Consider the following 24,034-nt stretch of genomic DNA (forward strand, 5'->3'; position numbering starts at 1 on the left):
TCAAAAAGGACAAAACCAAACTGCTACATAAATCATAAGTTCTAAAATAAAGCTACAAAAAATTACAATAACAGCAAACAAAAAACAAAACACATGTCAATGAAACAACATAAACAATACTCCAGCCCAACACCTTGTAATTAACTGCTTTTAGCACTCATATTACAGACAGGGCTGACAAGAGTAATATATGGTCTGAATATACACAATGCTCCCACCTAGCTGAATCTGGGCCTGGTCAATGCCTTGGAACCACATGTAAGCTGCTTTGATGGAAGAAATACAGCAAATAAAGACAAAAAAACACAACACCCCTGCAGTGTAGTTTACTACTATAACCCTGCTGAACGTTAGAAGACTATGTTGAAATATAGTAGCCTTTATAAGCCCTGCAATGTGATTTTTCGGGCTAGAGGAGGGGTTACTTCAATTGCACCCTCAAATACCCTCCCCAGCAACCCAGCAGTCAGTTACATGGAAACTTCATAGACTTGCATACAAATTGCACCTGGGCATATTTCCAAAAAAGGTACCTCAAGTAAGACTCCAAGTTAGAGCAGGAATGCTATCACGTATACTATTATTTTTCAAATCCCTCAGCGTCCGTGTACGGTAACATACACAGCAGGGATACGCCACAACATTTTGTTGCAGGGCCCTGCTAGTATGGCTGCTCCTCCGTCAAGCCCTCGTTATGTATAAACAGGTTGTTCCATATGGTCAGCTGCCCGCTTTTAAAACGATTTAACTCTGACACTGATAATAAGCAAATAAATACACAACAATATTTGTAACCGTGCGACCTGAATCTTGCAGGAGGCTGGCAGCTTATGAGATTGGTACAGTTGGCAAGCCCCTCTGGCTTAGTGGTGAGTGACTCCGTGACCCCGAGTTGGGCCGCTGCAGCGGGCAGCAGGAGTTAATTCCTCCCTCGTGCAAAAACGGATGTTTCGAGTGAGGGAGGATTTCATCCACCTCTGGCAAACGCTCCCACCTGGGCTTAAAAGTCTGGCAGGCACAGGAGGAAGCTGGTGAAGGAACGAAGCAACCACTGTGTGCATGCATGCACGTACACACACACAACCCTTCCCACCCCACGCCATCTGCCCGTTCCCAAATCGGAGCAAGGTGAACACTCCAAGGGGCTTCCCCCCCTCCATCAGCTTTGATCCCAGGGCAGCCCGAGGGTGCAAGAGGAGTGGAATAGATCCGGCTCTGGTCTGCTGCTCCTGGCTGCTTGCCACTTGGTGCCAACACGTTTCCAGGCTCAAAGCCAGTTCCTTTTGGACTCATACACCACCACCCCCTTCCCCAAATTGCCATGGAAACCATCCCCACAGCGAGGCCTATCCAGATTCCCTTCCTCATCCACCCTTTCGAAAGGTTCTCTCTCCCCCACCCCACCCCCGCATGAGAGGCCTTCCCTCAGCAGAGGACCCCCTTGACAAGTCGCTGGGAAGCTCCAGGGCCAGACATAAGCTGAGAAGAATAGGATAAGGGGGCTGCTGTTTGTCGAGCCTGCCAGCCCCACGCCTTGGCAGGCCAGCCCTGGCGCACAATAGGGCATTGAGAAGTCTTTTCGCTCGCTCTCCTGCGCGCACACACACCCCTTCATAGCGCTTGGCATCAGATCTTTTGTTCTCTTCACTGGGAAAAGTCGCCTTACCCAGAGCCCTGGCTCGGTGACCAGCCAAAGCCTCACACGGGTGGGAGGTGGGAGGAAGTCAGGAACGGAGGATCTTTGCAAGGGCAGCTGCTAACTGTTCCCTCCATTGAGAGCCGGCCCTTGCCTTGCTGTGCCTGTTGAGAGGGGTTCAAAAGAAGAAGCTCAACAGGTGAAGTTTTCCTCAAGAATACACCTGTTGAATTGCTACCTCTTAAGGGCTTGACTGTTCAAGGCACAGAGAATTTGCCTCCTCACACCCCCCCGCCCCAAAGCATTACTCCTCAAAGAGATCCTTCCCGTGCCCAGCAAAAACAGAGGATCTCATAAGGATGCAGGCATAGGCAAACTCGGCCCTCCGGATGTTTTGGGACTGTATTTCCCATCATCCATGACCACTGGTCCTATTAGCTAGGGATCATGGGAGTTGTAGTCCCAAAACATCTGGAGGGCCAAGTTTGCCTATGCCTGGGTTAGGGGAAAGGCCTCCACATTACCTGCACTGCATAAGGCAAGACTCCCTAAGTGATCGTGCTCTCTGTTAAATATTTGGATCTAGAATATCCCTTGGGGCACTCTGCTTCTTCAACATACTTTCACTCAAGGAAGCATGTCTGTTGTGGACGGAACACCAAGAGAGCAAGAATTATGTATAAATAAGCACATTCCTGTACTCTGTGTTAGAGTACAGCTACCACTTGCCGGGTCTGTGCTTCCAGTTATTAATAAGGATTAGAATTCACCTATGCAGGAGTTAATTGCCAAAGTTTGAAAGAGCTGCTTTCTATCCCTCTTTCACTATTAAAGAGTGCTTAAAGGGTATTCAGGAGTGGTTCATTGGGATGGGATCTTAAAATCACTTGACACGGAGTCCTGGCTCCCAGACAGTTTCACTCTTCAAATAATTAACGGGCATCTTGTAAATGCTTGTTGAGAACAGGGCACATCAGCTGCTGCATCTTATTCCCACCCCCTGGCAAAAGCTCCTCTTTCCTTCGCAATTGTTAAAAGCGTAGGAGCGCGGCTCTCCTTTGCGTCGGACTCACCCAGGTTTAAATGGAGGTCAGGAGTGCCAAGTCAAAGACCTCGACCCTCCGCTGGGAATAGGGAGAAATTAAACTTAGTTCACATTTAAAGGAGGACTTCCTACCTCATTCTCTCTCTTCCCCAAAGAATGCATGAACACAAGAACAGCCATACACTTCTCCAAGTTTTGCAGTGCCGGCTAGTAATATATACCAAAGAGGCATAGACCAGCTAGGACAAAGTGTGCATAAAAATGAATAGATCGGTGAAAACAACATATCAAAAATGCATTCGATTGGGGGAAACTGCTCTGCAATAATTGGCAAAATTGCATCCCAACATAATAACAACAATAATAATTTTATTATTTATACCCCTCCCATCTGGCTGGGTTTCCCCAGCCACTCTGTGTATATTAAGAAATGATTATATTAGGATAAAAATTCATAGTAAAATGCTAGTGAATTTTCATGAGGAATTAAAAAAAAAACAACCTGATGTGGGAATGTGGGAGCACTGAACTTAAAGATTGCAAAAATGAAATACTGCCAGAAATCGAAATTGGCAGATTTGCCCGTTGCTGCCCTTCATTTCCTTCACTAAACCTTGTAGGCTAATGGACCTCAGTTATTTACTTATTGCATAAAATTTATACACCGCTTGGCTGTAAAAAGAGTCAAAGTGGTTTACAAAAGATAAAAGAGTAAAATCAAGAAAAATGGACAACCCTAGTTAGACATGCCCATTAATTTCAATGGGTCTCTTCTGATTATGCCTCACACTGAAATACAACCCAATGGGGCTTGATAGAAGGAGGATTTCCCACCCTTGCGATAGGTTCATACTTTCCAGCCTGCAGATGCTAAAATAATAAGCCCGTTATTTAATCTGGAACAATTTACTGTCACCTGTTGCCATATTCAAACCACGCACCCGTGTGGATATACCACCCTCACTTTATAGGAACACAGTGGAAGGGTTGGGAAGAATACACCCACAGCAAAGTGATTAAGAGGAGCCGAAATCTAATCCATGTCCAGTATCTTGGTGTTACACTGTGTACCCCTTGGCTGCCAAACCACCCACCATGATGCATAGCTAAGCCCAACGTTACCAATCCAAGCCTGGAAGAGAGCCCTGGAGTCCGCACACACACAAAAACACCTGCACTACCCACTAGGTCACACTCTCCCATCCCAGGGAACTCAAGGGATGAATTTCCCATCTTTCCTTCTGTTGACCACACTTCCTCCTGTTTCATCCAAGTGCCCAGGGGAGTTTCAAGCATCTCGCTGCCTCCCACTCTTCCTCCAATAAAAATGCCCCTTTTTATGCCTTGGGAACAGATGGGCTCATGTAGACCAGAGGAGGGATTAGCTCTGCCCATTGCCCCGCGTGGGGGGTTATGTGTGTTTGGGGCCCCATTTTAAAGGGCTGGTGTCTCCCACGCCCCATGCCTGCTCTGGTGTCTCTTTAAATCAATCCTTGTTTGCCTCACATGCTCTGCCAAGTGTCCTATTTTTAGAGACGCTCCTTGTCTCCGATCCGACCCCCCTCGACTTGTTTTGCAGCTTCCCCTGCCAGCCTCTCTGAGCCTGAGCCAAGGGGGTGGGAGAGGCCAGTGCCAACCGCATTACCCACCTTAACGCTGCCCCCTCCGTCTCCATGTCTCTGCATCCCACCCTCCACGTGTCCCTGCCACACTGGCCAACTGCCAGGAAGTCCACCTCGAGGGCTGGGTCTATTGCACACACAGCCCGTTCCCCAGATAGCCCTTGGCTGCTCCCTCTTTTCCAAATGAAGCCCAAGCCACTCACTCTTTACTAAGGACTGCTTGCATGCCCTGCTTCCTTTCAAATCCGCCAGGGAGGAGGTTCCACCACAAACCATGTATTGTTGTGTGTCCTGTAGAAACCAGAGGCCTTCTCTTTTCTTCGGGTGCTCCCCTTTGGAGCTAAAGAGCAAGAGGAGGAGGAGGAGGAGGAGGAGAAAAGAGCAGAGTCCAGCTGAGGCGGGCTTCTGTTGCATTGCAGGCCAGGAACAAAATGTCCCAGAAGCGAGTCCAAGAAGAAGAGAAAAAAGTGGGGTGGAAGGGTGCGAGGAAGAGAGAAAGAAGAGCGAGGAATTCTCTCCAAAGTCTAGGTTGGCGTTTCTGAGAAGAGACACAAAGGTCCAGATTCCAACTCCAAAATCGGATGTTGACAATGAGAGGCAGGGCTTATCGGACACATGGCCAAGGATTTATTCCCCACTGGCTGGGTGATGCCATTTGGATTTTCTAACTCAAGTGCCAAAATATCTAGATGGCCTCTAGTCCAGCGTTCAAATTACAGAAGGGATGGAGGGGTATTTTTGTGGTAGCCCCCTTAGTAACACTTCTGTAAAACTACGGGAGTGCTTGATTCAGATAAAATTAAAGGGAAATCAAAGGGTGGGCCTTGTGGATTTCATCAAGTCCAACCTCCCCACCACCAATAATTCCAGCCCTGCTCCCATTGCTAGGGGTGTTCATTTGCAAACAACTTTTGTTTAAGTGCTTGACATGTTTTATATTGTTTTTTAGGTCTTATCTCATCCTGTGGTATTTTATATGAATGTGTCATTTACAAATGTTCAAATAAATAAAAATAAACATCCACTTCCTTCAGGAAAAAAAATCCAAATATTGTGTGCGTTCACACCTCTCAGAATCATTCAGTGATGGACCGGGAGACATGAGGGTCACCTGCGTTTATACTTTGTTACTGAGTGAGCACTGAGAAACCAGTCGTGGCAACTCAGCAGCACAGTGCTGATTGTGTGAACTGCCTACACTGAAAAGTGTTTGGTTCAAAGAGTGTCTGGTGTAGGCAACCTCTTTCTGTAATGGAGAGACGATGAAGGCTTATTAATGAGGAATTTTTACATTGACTACTTCAGCTCATAGCGACTTACGGTGAAGAAAAATCCTCCTTAAAAATTATAGCACAAAATAAAACTTCAGAAGAATGATAATAAGCACAAACTCCCTGGCTTAACAACCAAGTTCCAACCCACCATAGCTTACTGGCTCAGTTTAGTAATTCACAGACTGTGTGCCATGAAACAACTGCCACAGTGATAATTATTAAATCATGAGGGACTTTTTATGAGCCTAAAACACCCATTCACAGGGGAGGCTGCCCGCTGTCTCTCTGTATGATTTACTGCTCTGGCCTTGCCTTCTTTAAATCAGCTTCTCATGGAAAGGAGTCAGGGCTGGAACAATAAATTCTGCTGCACCTCTGCATCGGAAGGTGTACTCCCTTGTGGACAGATGCAACAAAATTAGAGGAAGCTGCCTGGTGCGTCTCTGTGTAACACAGTGCTCTGAGCCTTCCAATCAGAAAACTTGCTCATAAAAGGGACTGATACAGAATCACAGGGGTGCTCTCTGCTACGAGTAGTTCACTCTCCCTCTTAAAAACCAAACTTTTCTCAGGTACAATAGTGGAATGTGCTTATTTCAATTCAGGTAGAAAAGTGTTCTCCTCAGCTCTCAGGAAATTGCTGGCTTGCTAAAAAGCCTGCTGAAAGGTATAAAGCCTTACATTGTTTTCTGAGGAACAACAGTGAAGAGTATTTGCTCACCTCAGGAGGAAGTGAATTCCATGAGGCCACTACTGTGATGTTCCAGTCCTCACTTCTTTCAGCGATGGGGCCTTCTGTTTGGTGGAGATATGGGCAAGAGAAAAAGAATGGGACCACATCCCAGGTGTTTTCATACCAGATACTGCATCCCTCAAGTCTAAAACAGCTCTTTGTGAACTTGCCCACTGCCAGATATATCTATATCCGTATTTGTGTGTTTCTAGATGCTTTGGTGCCAGAGGCAGGAAGCCCCCAAGATGGTAAAAATCTAAACTAAATAACTAACAATTCCCTGCCCTTTTATGGTACCCAGAACTCTGCTGCTAAAGTCAGGCTGTCTTGTCCCGGTGTCTGGTGTCCTCTGCGGCTGAGATCTGCATTGTTCCATAAACCTGACTGAAAGGAATATGAGGCTGAATCATTTGAATTCTAAACTTTTAAATACATAATTTGCACCGTGACGCCACTGCTACCAATCCTCAGAATGCTTCAAATGGGCTTTTATTATGGTTGCTTCATTGGACTTTTGTTCATGTCATCTTGATCTCTTTTTTGTGGTAATAAACCTTGCAAATAAAAAAAGAATGACAAAATAAATGAGGTATACGTTTGTTTTGTCTCGCTTTAAAAAGAATTCGCTACAGAAGATACACTCTTTGTGCTAAGTTCCCAATGCGAGTGACGCTGAGGCTCCACAGCTGCCCTCAAAAACCGACTGCCTGCAGATATGTGGCAGCAGGGGTGAAGAGGGAGCTGGTCCTAGTTACTTGCTAGTGAAGGGAAAGCATTTTTCGCATGCTCAGGGATAATGCATATACCTATGAAATCATGTAGGCCAGGCCTGATGCCATGCTACAGTCAAGATGTGACATGACTTGGGGCTAAACTCCACTGGACTTTAAATGTGTCTTTGCAACAGCGGCCTTTGACACCATCGACCATAACATCCTTCTGGACCATCTTGAGGGGCTGGGAGCTGGGGGCACTGTTATACAGTGGTTCCGCTCTTTTCTCCTGGGCCGTGTCCAGAAAGTGGTGTTGGGGGGTGAGTGTTCAGACCCCTCAGGGTTCCATCCTCTCCCCCATGCTTTTTAACATCTACATGAAGCCACTGGGAGAGATCATCAGGGGGTATGGGCTGGGTGTTCATCAGTATGCAAATGATACCCAGCTCTACCTCTCTTTCAAATCAGAACCAGTGAAGGCGATGAAGGTCCTGTTTGAGTGCCTGGAGGTGGCTGCAGGATAGATGGCGGATAACGGATTGAAGTTTAATCCTGACAAGACAGAAGTACTGTTTTGGGGGGGTGGGGGGACTCCCTGGTCCTGAATAGAGCAACTGTGCCCCTGAAGGAGCAGGTGTGCAGCCTGGGAGTCATTTTGGACTCACAGCTGTCCATGGAGGCGCAGGTCAATTCTGTGTCCAGGGCAGCTGTCTACCAGCTCCATCTGGTACACAGGCTGAGACCCTACCTGCCCGCGGACTGTCTCGCCAGAGTGGTGCATGCTCCAGTTATCTCCCGCTTGGACTACTGCAACATGCTCTACATGGGGCTACCTTTGAAGGTGATCCGGAAACTACAACTAATCCAGAAAGTGGCAGCCAGACTGGTGACTGGGAGCAGCTACCAAGACCAAGATCTTGAAAGATGTACATTGGCTCCCAGTACGTTTCTGAGCACAATTCAAAGTGTTGGTGCTGACCTTTAAAGCCCTAAACAGCCTTGGCCCAGTATACTTGAAGGAGCATCTCCACCCACATCATTCAGCCTGGACACTGAGGTCTAGCACCGAGGGCCTTCTGCCGGTTCCCTCACTGCGAGAAGCCAAGTTACAGGGAACCAGGCAGAGGGCCTTCTCGGTAGTGGCACCCGCCCTGTGGAACACCGTCCCATCAGATGTCAAAGAAATAAACAACTATCTGACGTTTAGAAGACATCTGAAGGCAGCCCTGTTTAGGGAAGTTTTTAATGATTGATGTTTTAATGTATTTTTAATCTCTTGATCTCTTGTTGGAAGCTGCCCAGAGTGGCTGGGGAAACCCAACCAGATGGGTGGGGTATAAATACAGTGGTACCTCTGGTTACGAACTTAATTCGTTCCGGAGGTCCGTTCTTAACCTGAAACTGTTCTTTACCTGAGGTACCACTTTAGCTAATGGGGCCTCCCGCTGCCGCCGCACAATTTCTGTTCTCATTCTGAGGTAAAATTCTTAACTCGATGTACTACTTCCAGGTTAGCAGAGTCTGTAACCTGAAGTGTCTGTAACCCGAGGTGTTTGTAACCCGAGGTACCACTGTAATAAATTATTATTATTATTATTATTATTATTATTATTATTATTCCTTTAAGGTTTGTTCAAAAGGCAAATTGTATCAGCTCTGTGCACATGAGAATTACCTGGATCAGAGCAGGCATACGAGAAAGCAAATTTGACACTTTCCTTCCCTGCTAACACAACCCTGAAGAAAACCCATCCTCTGAAGGATCACCAAGGGTGCTTCGAGACAAGCTGTGTATTGAGAATTCACCCTGATATGTTTGCAGGGAGATTAGATGACATGTTGGCTATTCATCCTTTATGTGGAGAGAGTGGGTGACATTCTGTCAAAACAAGTGTGATCTTACAGCTTTTTTTGTCATTTTCCTTATTGCAAAGAAGCCTGATCTATGGAGGAAGTGACTTGGTTGTGCAGGAGTCCCAAATAAACTGTAATAGCACAACCTGAATTTGCCAGTGTAGGGTGGAATCCCGCCTGAAAACAGCGACTAACTGGAAGCGCCCCAAAGCAAATATCAATGAATTGGAGGATTTGCCCCACTAATATCACCAAAAGGGGCTTATGGTCACTATTTTCAAATGGTATCCCATCACATCTCAGCAAGCTGCCCAATTCTAGCTGATTTGGGGCTCTTGTGAAACAAACTCATTTCTCCCAAACAACTGACTTTTTTTGCAGAACGGAAGGGAAAATGCCCTGGAAAGTGTGATGCAACACTTTGCTTGATGATGCAAGGCTGCCTAATCTCTCCTAAAACAAATCAGGATGAAGGCTCATTAAAGAGGTTGTCTGGAAGCGACCCAAAGCAAGTATCAACTTTGGAAGAGGGGTGTTGCTTAAGACCACAGCAGGGGAGCCACTGGGTTCATACACTGGAAGGAAGGGGAGAGAGAACTGGGGGGTTGGCACCCTCTGTCTTCTGAAGGAGTTAAAGGGTTAAAAGCCCTCCTCAATGCCTGTTCTGATTCCATTAATCTGAGTTGATCTCCAGCTGATGCTATTTGCACTAGATAGATAGATGATAGATATAGATAGATGATAGATAGATAGATAGATGATAGATAGATAGATAGATGATAGATAGATAGATATAGATAGATGATAGATAGATAGATAGATAGATAGATAGATAGATAGATAGATAGATATAGATAGATAGATAGATAGATAGATAGATAGATAGATAGATATAGATGATAGATAGATGATAGACAGACAGACAGACAGACAGACATATATGAGAGAACCCTGTATTTTGGATGCCCTGATGCATTTAACTTCACATTGAAATCACATCCATACCACTCATTTAAAGCAAATGACTTCTCCAAAAAAACCCTGAGAACTGTAGTTTACCCCTCACAGAGCTACAATATCCAGCACCCTTAACAAAGCCCAGTTCACAAGATTCTTTGGAGAAAGTCATGGGCTTTAAATGTCTGCTGTGGCTACAGTGTGGACCTCAATTCATATTTCAGCTCCACATTGATAGCAAGTTGGGGTGGTATGGGTTAGGGGCTCAATACCAACAGTCAACCAATGTCATTCTTAGGTTGCTAAGCAAAGTATTTCAGCAGGGAAATAGAAAAGTTTGTAAAGGGTGCTGGATGTCGGGTTGCACCAACACCAGAGAGTTAGTAGCAGCCATGTATAGCAGCACTCTCTCACTCTCTCTCTCTCTCTCTCTCTGTGTGTGTGTGTGTGTGTGTCTTGTGATCCTTCACTAGGATTAGTCCAGGATGCAAGCAGTACAGGGCCCAACTGGTTTGACCAGCTAGACTTGCCCAAAGAATGTGCCAGGCAAAACAGTCCCACCCAGCCCTGCCAGAAAAAGCAACATTTAAGTGGGTGGGTTAGGAACAGGACGCAGCCACTAGCTGTGAACTGAGAAAAGTTAGGAAGCTGGGAGAGAAGCAGCTCTCTGACACTCACGGCTGCGGAGAAGAGGTTATGCTTCGAAACGTAGTCACACAGAGTTCACTATGTGTGCTGCTTTACGTGGGCACAAGAGAGGCACAGCGTCTCTCTTATCGTAACAACCGTGCACAGCCGTGCTGTAGTGGCAGCAACCTACTGGGGTAGTAAAAGATTCCAGCATCCTATGGTTTTCACTGCATTTGCAGGAGTGCAAAAACTGGGGCAGATGTCATCTAGCACCTGATAGATGACAATAAAGTGGGGCTCTATTAAGAGCAGTGACACGGATCACTGGGGAGACCCTGGCTATTGGCTTGAGTGTTTTATCCTAGGACAGGATTGTGGAAAATGTGCATACAAGGCCACATAGCAGTTTTCATTTTGGTTACACGACACTCAAGGCAGTATGTGCAGTCCTGCCCCCATCTTCTGTCCTTACAATAGTCCTGTGAGCAAGGTTAAGTTGAAAGACAGTGACTGGCCCATGGCCCACCTGTGAGCTTTCCGAAAGAACAAGGAATTTCCTTCATAATATTTATTTATGGTATTTACATCCTGCTACTCAAGGTAGTTGTGTGTGTGTGTGTGTACACACACACACACACACACACACACACACACACTCAAGGAATACTCAAGGCGGAGACAAATAGATAGAGACAGACAGACACACACACACACACACACACACACACACGACTAGTTTTGTATATATAACACATACAAAACTACAGTTCAAAAGCAACAGCAACAAATCCATAGCAGTAATAAAACAGCACTAAAACAGAGGCTCTAATTTATAAAATAGAACAACCTCAAAAAGAGTCCTACTAAGCATCAAGAAAAGAAGGGTCCAAACAAGCCTCCTTTGGAAAGCCAAAGAAAGGGATGGGTCTCCCCAGAGAACTGCCTCCCTGCCCAGGATATTCTGGGCCTTGGCTTTTCAGTTCTCTCCGTCAATCTCTGCCTCCTTCCCTAATTTGCAACAGAAAAGAGGAAGGAAAAATACAAGCTAATGTTAATAATTTTAAAAAGAGGAAGTCCTTTGCCAGATGATGTGGAAAATAAGAATATCCCATCAATTTAAACGTATACATTAATATAAGCAGTCCAAACAGGGGCCTAAATGAAACTGGGGTGATTGTAAGAAAGGGCGGTGAGATCTTCAAACCACCGGGTGATAGATGATGGGTGTTCATCCTTCCAGATAGCTGGTCCATCCATCCACTGCTTGGATGCAGCTTTTGCCTGCACTGCAACATTGTCCCTAAAATGCAGGTCTTTTCCCTACAGAGCTGAATGGAGCTCATAGATTTATGTGGTGCAAAATAAAGGAGACCCTTTGAGATGTGACTCCTTTGAGATGTGAACTGAACCTAGCCCATGCCTTTGGTGACTCCAGACATTAAAAATCAAGGCTGCATCCCAGGTTCTGTGTTTTGAGCATGGCTTTTTGCAACCAAATGCTGGGAACTGCCCCCCCCCCCCCGCCCCGGTAAGGTTAGTCAATCTGGCTCAGAAACGTGCTTAACCTCAAAATTATTGCAACAGAACTAACCAAGGTAGATAAGGGGAAAGATACAGGCACCCTGCTACACAGTTGCTCATTTTTTTAAATAAATAAATAAAACAAACCTGCTCCTATCTCCCAGTATTCTGGCCTGTGAATGTAACTACACTGGTGTAATTAATAATAATAATAATTTATTATTTATTATTTATACCCCGCCCATCTGGCTGGATTTCCCCAACCACTCTGGGCGGCTTCCAACTGAAGATTAAAAACAATACAGCATCAGACATTAAAAACTTCCCTAAAGAGGGCCGCCTTCAGTTGTCTTTTAAAAGTAAAATAGTTGTTTATTGCCTTGACATCTGCTGGGAGGGCGTTCCACAGGGCAGGCGCCACTACAGAGAAGGCCTCTGCCTGGTTCCCTGTAACCTTACTTCTCGCAATGAGGGAACCGCCAGAAGGCCCTCGGAGCTGGATCTCAGCTGAACGATGGGGGTGGAGACGCTCCTTCAGGTATACAGGACCTTGGCACTTTTTTTAAAAAAAAGAGGGGGACCCTCTGTAAAATTATTGGTCTATCAAGCTGAACAATTTCTGCACTGACTAGCAAGGGATCTCCAAGATTCCAGACAGGGACATTCCCAGCCCTAAATGGAAAAGCCGGGGTTGAACCTGAGATCTTCTACATTCATAGCAGATGTTCTACCTCTGAGCTAATATCCTTCCCCATGAAACAGGAGAGCTTGCCTGAGAACCCCTTTGCATCTAACAGTAAGCAAAACCATGGTTTATTATTAATAATCACTTGATTATTTTGTGCAAAGGCTTTCGTCTTCCCAGTTATAGACATGGGCGCAGTGAGGATTTTTTTTGGGGGGAGGCTTTTGTTACTGGGGCAGAAGCTCAGATCTGCATTGATTTTGATTGCCCCCTCCCCCAGCTATGTCCATGGTTATGGATGCTGTTGGATATATGGCCTGGGGATGAACCCAGCAGGGTGGGGGAAGACCAACTGAATTTGGCAAGATGGTTGCTTTAAGACGCAGTTAAGTAATTTTAGGCTCTGGGTGTTGATGGTCTTATGGAGAAGAGTTCTATAGATCATAGTGTATATTACTTCAACCCACTTCAACATGCGCAAAACAAGCTTTGTTGCATTTGCCCCCCCCCCACCCTTTTCAAAAGAAAAATTAAACACAGGTGTATTTTTTCCAAATGTTGAAACAGAACAACATTTCATTTCATCTCTGACACCAACATCAGAATCCTAAAATGCTCAGGCTCAACATTTGGTGAACTTCCAAGAGGAAGAGAGTTTTAGAGCTGGGAATCGACCACCATGAAATCGCTGTTTGTTTGAAGGCATGTGTGGATTTTAAAGCTTCAAAATCCTTCACTGGGAGTCAGTAGTGGAACTTACCTCTGAATAAACATGCATTTCAAAGAGGGATTTTTCTTGTCTCATCTGACTGCAAGTTTTGATGGGCAGATTGAAGCTACAGACCAGAGAGACATGCTTGGCAGCATTCAGCGAGTTGATGGTTAAGTTGAAATCTGACTCTGGATCTTTTATGTTGACCCAGGTTCATCATAGGGGGGGGGGGGGGATAATTGGTACCCTGTAGTTAACTTTAAAAAAGCAAGAGGAGGAAGAAGAGTTATACCAAGACGCCAAGCCTGCTAGGAAATCAAACCTTCTCTCCTGGAACCCTTTTTCTTTGAGAGCACGTAAGAGCATGTGCAGAGTGTTTCCTGAAACCTAGAGAGGAATCCTGGGCAGTCCCCCCCCCCCCGCAAACAACCTATATCTGACAAATGCAGGGAGTGCTACTTCAATATAGATTTTGAAGATTCACCTATTTTAAAGATCAAGCGCTGCCTGCTACCTAATCTCAAGATTTGTGAAGATGGGCTCCGGTTGCTAACAGCTGAGCGGAAATGCATTTTGCACATGCTCGGCGGTGCCGCCTCTTCCACGTTTTCCGGGGCTCCCATTCCAAAATAGCTGCTGCTTCTGTGCCTCAGCTGAGCCTGGCGCTTAACTGGAGCTCTGTAATCCTCGCTGAGATTACTGCAAGGGGAGACGGGATCGGTTGTGCGACTGAGCGATTATTATTTTATTTCATTATTAGTTCCGGATTAACTACTACAGGTTTTGTTTTGGCTGTTCTCTGCTTTCGGGAACGCCCCCTAGGGTTGGCCATAGGTTGCGGTGGGGGGGGGGATTCGAGGACCTTTGCCCTGTAGGGGGCGCAGGGTCTCCGCTCCCCACACATTGTTTCGCCCCATTTTGCATTTGCACGTACATTTTTAAAAAAAGTATACTGCGCTCGAACCGAATCTGGGTGTCTTCGGGGAGGGAGGTGCTCGGGACGGGTCACCCCGAGAGGAGAGGGGGGTCTTTCTCTGCCTTTGTAGGGATCCCCCTTTGTTACCAAGGATCTGGGGAAAGATGGTTGCCGGTCTCTCCTCCCCCTCCTTCTTCCCCTCCCCTGATTTCCTCCCCCCACCCCCTTTCCCTTCCTTGTTGGCAATCTGGATTGGCAGAGGCGGAGCTGGGGGGAGGGGATCTGGGGGGAGGGGTCTCTCCCTGGGGGTGGGGGGAGGTGGTGTTTGCAGTCAGAGAGTCAAAGGCAAGTGAAGGTGGAAAGACAGACGGAGCGACCGAGCGCAGCCGCCGCGGACGAGAGGGAGGCAGACAGACAGACAGACAGACAGACGCGCGGACAGTGGGTACCAGAAAAACAGGGGGTGACATTTTGTGGGTGGGAGGGGCTGCCAGTCTGCAAAGCGCGGCTGTCCTTTTTTCCTATCCCCCGCTCCTTCTTCTTCTTCGCCTCTGACCTCCCCCGATCCCTTGCGAGCACCCCGAAAGGGAGGGAGGAGAAATCTGTTGCCAGATGTTGCCTAGTTTTATAGGAGATTAAATGCCCCTGCAGGCAGAGTCTCCCGCTTCCCTCCCCCCGCGCACACCCCTAAATCGGGTGCCTAACCTCCCTAGAGCTAACTATACAAAAGCCGCCTCCCGCCCCCCGCCTCTTAAAAAAACACACACACAACCAAAACCAGAAGAATCCTCTGTTGCTTTTCGTTGCTATTGCTGTGAGTATTTTCGGGGAAATGTCTTGTGTGTGTGTAGGAACCCCCTCCCTTCTCATCCTCCTCCTCCTCGCCCGCGCCATGAGCTGCTTTGATTTGATTTCCTGCCCGCTTCCTCGATTCGCTTTGCGATTGACACGATCAACAGACTCAAATGTCAAATGGAAAAACACTCCGGATGGGAGGCACCCCTCCCTCCCCCCCCCCCCCAGATTGCTTCGAAGGGCCAGATTGCTTATGCGTATTGGGGAGGGGGGTAAAGAGAGAAGAAGGAGAGGCGGGTTGCCCCCCCCCCGGTCTCCATGTGAGAGGGGGGTCTGTCAGGATGGAATCGGGAAAGACGGAGGGGGGTGGCTGAGGGATTTTTGCCTTCTGCTGGAGGGAGAAGGAAAAGGGGGGGTCGCTGGGAGGATTAAGTGGGTTGCAACCAGAGGAGGATTTGCAAGCTGCAGGGTCCCTGAGCTCTGCTGGAAGCAAGGAGAGGTGAAACTGGCGTCTGTATGTGCGTGTCCCAAATCCGCCGGCAGCTTGGTCCTATTTCTGGGAGTGAGCAGTAAGTCCTAGTGGGTAGAAGGTCAAGCTTCCAGGTGAGGGGGCCAGGATGCTAGTGGGTCGCAAGAGGGATGGATCTTGGGAGGCAGGAGGCAGAGTGCAAGGAGCTCTGGGGCTCTCTCTGCAAGGCTTGGCAGGTTGGAGAGCAGTCGCTGGTGGAGTCAGCACTCCTGGGTTCTCTGGGAGGTGTGTCATCAGGTGAGGGCAGGTGGATGTTGCTGCCTTGGGCTCTCTGGGATCCAGTGTTAAGGACCATAAAACCCAGGGTTGTCTGGGTGAGGAGGCAGTGGGACGAGCATCTGGATTCTGCCCTGACTGTGCAGAAGAAGACTTCCAGAGGCATACCGTGCTGTCAAATCAGTGTGCTGGGAGTTCAGCCGGGGAGTTCAGCCGAGAGAAGAGTCAGAGGGTTTGAAGTCCAAGGCTGGGATGCCTGGATTTTTTATTCCTGGCTCTGGGAACAGAGCCGGGTCTCATGGGGTTAGGGCCCAAAGAGATAGGAAGCTGTTCATCCCCTTTGGAGCAAGGAGGGTGACTGGGTTTGGGCTTTTTTTCCTTTTTTGCTGCATGTTCCCAGCCTCCAAGCCTGGTGGGGCTTCACGTGGCCTCAGCTGCAGGTGTGTGCCTGTGTTTCCAGCTCCTCTGGTGTGAGTGCCAAGGCCGCCTGGCACGTAGGCCCTCCCTGTGTTGGCACCTGTGGGCACCTGGAAGCTCTGTGGCAGCCTACATTACCTGGAGCTAACTTTCAGCTTTCCACAGTCTTCAGCAGAGCAGCAGCAGCACAGTCTCCCGCCCCCTTGCCATGTGCTTGGGTTCTACTACTGAAGACACCAGAGATCTTTCCCACATGTTTCACCTCCTCACACATAACCTCTTGACTGTACTAGATGTGAGCACATCTAGGAACCCCCATTGTCCACTTTCCAGACAGAAGGTCTGGGAGTAATTGGGTTTATTTGGAGCTAGCAGTGAAGGAAAAACAGACCAGTTATAGTCGAAACGTCTCACGTGCATGGACATTAAGACTCTCCACACACAAACACACATGTCCTGGTATAGACAAGTAGCTATTGTTGTTGTTGTTTTAAAATTGGAGCACCTGTTTGTTGGGGTCTGGGGATGATATGTGCACAGCCTAGGCCTCCGAGCCGCTAAACGAAGTACACAACCCACAATGGGCTCAGTAAACTTAGTTTTTGCTGCTGTCTTGGGGGGGGGGTTGACAAGCACATGAGAAGGCTAAGTATACCTCCACCCCTTTGTAGCACTTCCTTTCCAAAATAGGTGTTGCCAGGGCTCAGATCTGCCTTGGGAGACGTGGGGTAGAAAAATCACTGCACGTGCTCAGAGGCACTCTTTACGTTTCAGAAAGGCTGGTTGTGAAAGCAGGGGGAGGGAGGGAGGTTCCCGGGCTTATTCAGCCCTGGATCAAACCTGGCTGTGTGAGTTGAGAGAGAGAGAAAGAGAAAAGGGAGAGAGAGGGGATACCCCCACCCAGCTAAGCAGCCTTTTAACCATGGCTTCTGAGGTTCTGTACAGTATTGGCTTGGTGAATGGAAACCTTCCTGGCAGGGTTGTGTCTTTAGCAGCTGTGCAGCAGGCATACATTCAACAGGTGGGGCTTTCCTTCCAGCAGAGCAGCTCTGTGCCAGGGAAACTGCACCTGTCCGATTTTTTGGCTTACCATTCAGCACCTGAAAACACTGGAGCCCTACCAAGGTGAAGAAGAATAGCAACAAAACAAAAAAAAAACAGCGACTGTAGAAAGGACTATACAGCAAGTGAGACAAAATCTGTGAATGCAGCATACATCTAAAGCACCCACCCACCCACGAATCCTGGGAATGATAGTTCACCCCTTGCAGGGCTACAGTTCCCAGCACCCTTAACAAACTACAATTCCCAGGATCCTTGGGGGAAGGGGGATATGTTCTTTAAATGTATGGCTTGTCAGGAGTAGAATACCTAGCCCCAAAAGTACTTTATTGCATTCTGTGCCAGCCGATCGGCCGCCGTTCTCTCTGCAAACCTCATTCTCCCTTTTGTACCTTCCTAGCCAGGGACCGGGGAGATCCTGGCTTCCCCCACTTTGGCCTGGCCTTCTCTGCCCGTTGCCCTGGGAAGGTCTCTGTGTGCAGCTGCTGCGTCAGTGATTGGCTGGAAGAATTCTCTTCTGGATGCCTGTTCCTTCCAGGCCCCGTTAAGGGCCCCAAAGTGACAAGGAGCACCCCGGGGGAACTGGATCGCTGCCCGTGCCAGGGTGATCAAAACAGCTATTTATGGCCCAGGAGGGGGATCCTTGGATGGAGGCCAGAGTGGAAACCAGCCACAGCACCTGGGAGGGAGAAGAAGAGAGGGAAAGAGAGGAAGAGGAGGAGGAGAGGGAGAAAAGGGGGGACCTCCTGCTTTTATGGGGCTCCTGGCAGCCCCTCTGCTTGTGCCAGCAATGGAGTGGCACCTGGTGGTGGGAAGGAGGGAGGGAAGTAAGGAAGGTTCACAGCTCAGCAAGGGGAAAGTAGCCTAGTTTGAAAGAGCAAAAGAGGGCCGGGGAAGAGGATGCCTAGCCTTCCTGTTCCCTCGTTGCTCCTCTCTTTTTTCTGTTCATAAAATTTAACTCCAGTGCAAAATAAACAAAACAAACAAACCCTCAGTAGGTAAGGCTTGCTTGAAGGTATCTACCAGGGAGAAGAGAGGAGATAGATGTTGCCCCAGTTTGGATAAAAACCCCTAGTTTGGGTCACATGTTCCTGTGTCTTTGGTTAGCTGCCAGATAATGGCTCCTTCCATGGTTTTAGGGGGTCTATTTGTTCATGGTGGTTGTTTGGTGTGCTCTTGGATACACTCTCTCTCTGTATGTGTGAGAGCATGCACACACAGACACCCGCACACGTACTTTCCCCTTCTCCAGAGTGCCCTGGGGCAGGAGGGAGTACGGTTCCATTTTTCAGATGCATCGAAATATGTGAGTGTTGGCAGACTATATGCAGACACACCCCTTACAAGCACAGTTCATTACTGCATGTTCCAGAATGGTCCAAAGAGCTTCACAGTTCCTGCCTTTCTTCTTCTTCTTCTTCTTCTTTGTAATCCTTCCAACAGCCCCAAGGGCTACTCCTCAAAGGGATGCCTGCACCATCAAGGGATGACTTGCATGTTTGAATGAGCTGCCATGGTTCTAACTCCCCTCAGATAGAACTTCCTTTAGGGGTTGTCCTCCACAGTACAGTGGTACCTCTGGTTACGAACTGAAGTCGTTCTGGAGGTCCGTTCTAAACCCGAAACCATTCTTAACTTGAGGCACACTTTCACTAACGGGGCCTTCTGCTGCCGCCATGCTGCTGGTGCACGATTTCTGTTCTCATCCTGGGGCAAGGTTCTCAACCCAAGGTACTACTTCCAGGTTAGCGGAGTTTGTATCCTGAAGTGTTTGTAACCCAAGGTACCACTGTAGTGTGTATGTTCACATGACAGTCCCCACATGAACAGTAATAAAGGCTGCAGTCCTCAACATGTACCATGATGGCCAATGTTGTTGGACTTCCAGTTCCTTTCAGTCCCAGCCACCATGGCCATCAGGAGTGATGGGAGTTGTAGTCTACCTTGGCTGTCCCTGTATTACTGAACTAGCCCCATAGTGGGACTAAAATGCATTATGTTGTGTTGCAGGCACAGAGAGAAATTCTGATACACCTGCATGTGTGAATCAGCCCTGGGAGAGAGATTTGCCCAAGACCACCCAGTGAACTTGGTAGTAGCTTAGGGCTATTTCCCATACAGCATTTTTTTCCTAGGCACGGCCAGGATGATTTAAATTATAAAGAAAAGAAGACAGGCTTTTAGATCATTGACTTAAATAAATCAACTTCTACATTTTGAAATTCACATATTTCCTGAACAGGCATGAGCAAGCTGGCGAATTGCTGTAGCACAATTCAAACATTGGCTTGCATCCAGGCTCAAGTCAGTTGCACTCTGGGCACTTCCAGGCTGTTGCTATTCTCAAGTGGAATTCAATCGCGTACTGGCAAATTTGGGTAGTGCAATTAGAGTTGATTGGGAGAGCTTGTGCAACAAACACACTTCCTCCCCCAATGGTTGGACTTTCTGCAATTTTTAATAAAATGCACTGGGAAGTGTGGGATAAAGATTTCTCTGCAAACAAATTAGTATGTACGAATGCTTATTAAATGGCTCAAGTTGTCTGATTTTCCTGCAAATGAATCAGGAGGAATGCTCAAATAGGTTGCCATTTGGCACCCTCAATTCCCACTGAAATCAGTGAGGCTTAATTTAAGTCACAACTAACTTGTCCCATTGATTTCAGTGGCAACTAACTCTCAATCATATATGCATATTCACAGAAGTAAGCCCTGCTGAAGTCGGTGAGACTTTCTCCCAAGTAAATGAGCATAGGGCTGCAGCCTAACTTCAGTCGACTTAGTCTGGATCTAATCTGCTGGTTTGAAACTAAATGAAGTCTTAATATCAGCTAGGAACATGATCCAAAATGTGTGGCCATGGTATTCACATGCACAGCACAACTACATCTGTTAGAAGATAAATTTCTTTTGGGCTCTCTCTGTGCTATGTGAGAATACTAAGCAAGATCACTTACTTGGAAGTTAAGGTTGCAGTCATGTGCATATTTATTTGGAGCTAAGTCCTGTTGAACAAAGTGGGATATACTTCCAGTAAACAAGCATAGGACTGGGCTGTAAATGTCCAGAGCTTTCTGTAAACATAGGTTAGTCATTGCTGGGCAAAACACTGTTTGCCCATGAGATGGAAAATAAATCTCCACGTAGTTTGTTTAGTAGGTTCAAAAACAAGTGTCTTACTAGTCAACTATTATATGCAGTCACCACCTATTCCCTTCCTTAACTCCTCTGGCATGCACAGAGGGCTTTGGGAGAGGCAGGGTCACAGAATCATAGAATTGTAGAGTTGGAAGGGACCCCAAGGCTCATCTAGTCCAATGCAGGATCATCTGTTGTCTGTGCCTGGCATGGAGAGGATAGGAAACAGCTCAAGTCTCATGCTGATTGGAAGGTACTCCTGCTGTTTCTTACCTGCTCAAAAACTGCACTGGTAATTGAACCTCTGTCAGGTGCTGAATGTCCTGTTTGCTAGAGGACGGAGGGCGCTCGTCCCGGGTGAGCTGGCAAGTGGATTTGTGGAGGCCGATGCACAAATATTCATAATTTGAGAACTGGGACGCACTGAAGAGCTTCGATAGCGCACACTATAAAAGAGCCCAAGATCACCAATGTGGATGATCCTAGTGGCATGTAGGAGAGCACATCTGTATCCTAGTTTCTACAGGCACCAGGTGCATTAGGAAGCCCTTGGCAATAAACAGGATACTCAAAACTTATGCATCGTTATGATGCTTAACCTCAGCAGTCAAGCGCCCTCTGCCCACCAGAGCTTTTTTTAAACAGACCAGACTTTAATTTATACAGTAATCTGTTTGATAGATGGCTGTGATTCAGTTTTAAGAGTTTGGCAGTATGAACTGGAACCTGTTCCATTCAGGTGTTACTTTAGATGGGTTGCTTGGAGGTTGGGGGAGACCTATGATGTATTTTGAAATGTTTTGTTAAAAAGTCAATTTTAAAAACAATCACACTGATTTTTATTTATCCTGAAGGGGGGTAGCTTTCCGCATCAACTGAACAGGGAATAGTCTATCCACTGAACATACCAGTCCAGAGAAGGGGGAAGGTAGGAATTGGGAAAAGGATGACGTGGGCTTGAGGAAACCTCAGGATTTAGGGTGCTGATAAGCATGGGGCTGGAGAGCTATTCTTTCAGCTAGGCTTTTAAGTTTTTTACTTCTGGCCCCTCCAGGTAGTTACTAAAAAAGAAAATAAATTGTGAAATATAAGTATAGATTTCTTTTTTGTATGATTGGAAAGATCACAGTTGTGCTGTGTATAGAGATTTGGTTCCCTCGGTGCAGAATTTGGATTGGGGAGGATAGTACCATGGCACATACACCTTCAGTGTATGCATGCTTGTAACATCGGCTTTGCATGCAGAAGGTCACAGGTTCAATCCCTGCCATCTCCGTGTAGGGCTTTCCCAACACCCTGGGGAGCCTCTGCCAGTCAGTGCAGGTAATACTGAGCTGGGTGCACCAATGGTTTGATGCGGTGTCTCTGCTGGTGTACCACTCTGCTCCACATGTCACAGCGGCTCTCGTTAACTACTGTAGCGCTTGATCATGTATTGCACTCCCAGCAGGAATGAGCAGGGCTGGTGCTGTGCCAGCTGCAGGGCTTAGCCAAGGGGTTCCGCTGCCACAGGAAGCAACAGCATGGCACAGTTCAAGAAGTGCCTCCCCACAATCTCTTGCTCCTTTGCCGAGAATGATGGGGTGCAATGGCGTTCGTCAGAATTGCATCCTGACACCCATTGGGATATTGCAAAAGATTCTGGGGTACACGTTTCAGAGCACTGTTTTTTAATTGGAACCCTTAAGCTGAGCGATACCACTTGGGTCGTTTTTGATGTCAGGCTGACCCTGGGCCCCTGCCAAGGAATGGTCCTTTATATAAAGTTACACTCCATTACATAACCAGAGGATTTGGATCTAGGACAGCTTGGTTCACTTCTTCAGCTCTGTCCAGGACCCCCTGTGTACCCTTAGACAAGTCTCTCTCCCTCAGTCCCCCAACCTGCAAAATGGGAGGTTTATTGCATTAGGCATAGGGCCATTGGTCAAAACACAGTCACATAAATTCCACAGATTAAACAACAGCACGGTGCCGCAAAATATCACACATACCTGCAGACTTTTAAAATATATTATTTCAACCACAACAACAAAACACAGAACACCATTTTAGGTATGATATTTTTACAACTTGTGTTATGTCCTCCGTTCTTACACTTTGTCTTTGCAGCTGCCTCCGTGATAGTTAAACCAAAATAATAGCATCCTTATAGGCTTCAGTTATTTTCACAAGTAATCAAGATTCAGAGTGTTTGAGATTTTAAAATTTATTTTGCATCACCTGCATCAGTAATTTTAAAGTGACACCTACCTCATATGTTCTCTGTTCCACTTTCAATCCCACACTCACAACTTGGCACACATTTGTTTTCAATTATTTCTTATTTAAATTTCTATCCTGCCTTTCTGAGGAATGGTCTCAAAAGTGTCCAGCAGAAATAATACACATGCAATCAATTGATATACAATAAAATCAATACAACCTGCCGGAGATCCACAGTATGGGCAGTTTTATGTGTGCAAAAGCACTCTTTGATGGACAATGAGGCTCATCTCTTTGTTAAAGTAAGGCCAAGACTCTGGGTTGGTTCACAGATACATTTCTTGACCTCTTCACTTAATGGCCAGCAGATAAATGTGTCACTGTAAAGTGATGCCACATTGGAAAGCATCGCAATTAAGCTCACCCTGGATAATATTCTAGTTCCATTGGCTAGCATTTGGTCCAGGATGACTGATTCACATCTGCCATCCCTGCATGATAGAATAGCCATCAGATGAGGACTATTCCTGTGTGAGCCGTCACTAAGATACAGCAGAAAGCCAGCTTTGAGGAAAACCATGAGCAGCGGTGTACTTTGGCAATACAGCGCCCTGAGCAAGGACAAAATCTGGCACACACACAGACCCTAAATATTTATTATTTTCACAATAATTCCTTTTGGTACTATTGCTTTTTCAATCTTCTCAGTAGGTATCCGTATAAATATAGGTGGTTATTATCATCATTTTGTGCCCCTTTGGCTTTGCATTCTGTGCAGGGGAACTGCTTGTACCGCCCAAAATCTGGCTCTGCCATGACGCAGAGTCTAGACAGAAGCCCCATCCTCAACCAGTGACTTATCGGATGCATGTGGCTGTGCCCCAGCTAATACACTGCTTGATGTCTGTGTCTCTTATATTTTGCTTCAGGAGCCATGACGGAGCTTCAGGAAGTGCAGATAACTGAGGAGAAGCCGCTTCTGCGAGCTCCAGGAGCACCTGATCCGGGCAAGGTCAGCAAAAGGACAGGATTCCCCTGACTCTCCCTTTCCCTGCCATCCCTCTTTCTCCTTCTCACCAGTGTACCCAAAGCTGTCCAGTCTTGCCTGTTTCTCTCCTTGCTCTTTTCCGTCTGAAGCAGATTGGCAAAGCAGACGCATAAAAATTCTCCCTTACGCTGAGCTCAGTAGTTAGTCCATCTGGCCCAATGGCGGAAGGGCCAAGTACTTCAGGCAAAAGTTTTCTTTGTTTTGTTTTCGTTTTCCCCCCATCACACTGTTGCTATATCCTTGTAGCTGGAGAGGCTGGCAAATGAACTTGGGCTCTTTCATGTGCAAAATATGTGCTCTACCCATTGGAGGCTGGTCCCTTAT

The 24,034-nt window shown here is 47.0% G+C and overlaps 1 protein-coding gene and 1 long non-coding RNA gene across 11 annotated transcripts in view; one reads left to right on the forward strand and one right to left on the reverse strand.

Annotated features, from left to right (window-relative positions):
- Window positions 1-66: 66 nt before the first annotated feature.
- Window positions 67-14,543, reverse strand: LOC310829727. The gene is made up of 4 exons (XR_014557338.1): window positions 13,867-14,543; window positions 13,431-13,639; window positions 3,184-6,864; window positions 67-1,800 (listed from the first exon to the last, which is right to left on the reverse strand). It is a non-coding gene; the product is annotated as an uncharacterized lncRNA (long non-coding RNA).
- Window positions 14,544-14,561: 18 nt separating this feature from the next.
- Window positions 14,562-24,034, forward strand: part of NDRG2 (NDRG family member 2) — a 40,075-nt gene continuing 30,602 nt past the window's right edge. For 3 of the 10 annotated variants that reach the window (XM_083708241.1, XM_083708245.1, XM_083708243.1), the window contains exons 1-2: window positions 14,616-14,743; window positions 23,592-23,674. In XM_083708241.1, the coding sequence (XP_083564367.1) occupies window positions 23,597-23,674 (78 nt within the window). In that variant the 5' untranslated portion in view covers window positions 14,616-14,743; window positions 23,592-23,596. Of the gene's footprint in view, window positions 15,113-23,591; window positions 23,675-24,034 lie in introns of all 10 variants that reach the window. The other 7 variants (XM_083708244.1, XM_083708247.1, XM_083708239.1 and 4 more) reach the window with 5 other exon arrangements.

This window comes from Podarcis gaigeae (assembly GCF_964106915.1).
Source record: "Podarcis gaigeae genome assembly, chromosome: 13".
In the NCBI taxonomy this organism is placed as follows: domain Eukaryota; kingdom Metazoa; phylum Chordata; class Lepidosauria; order Squamata; family Lacertidae; genus Podarcis; species Podarcis gaigeae.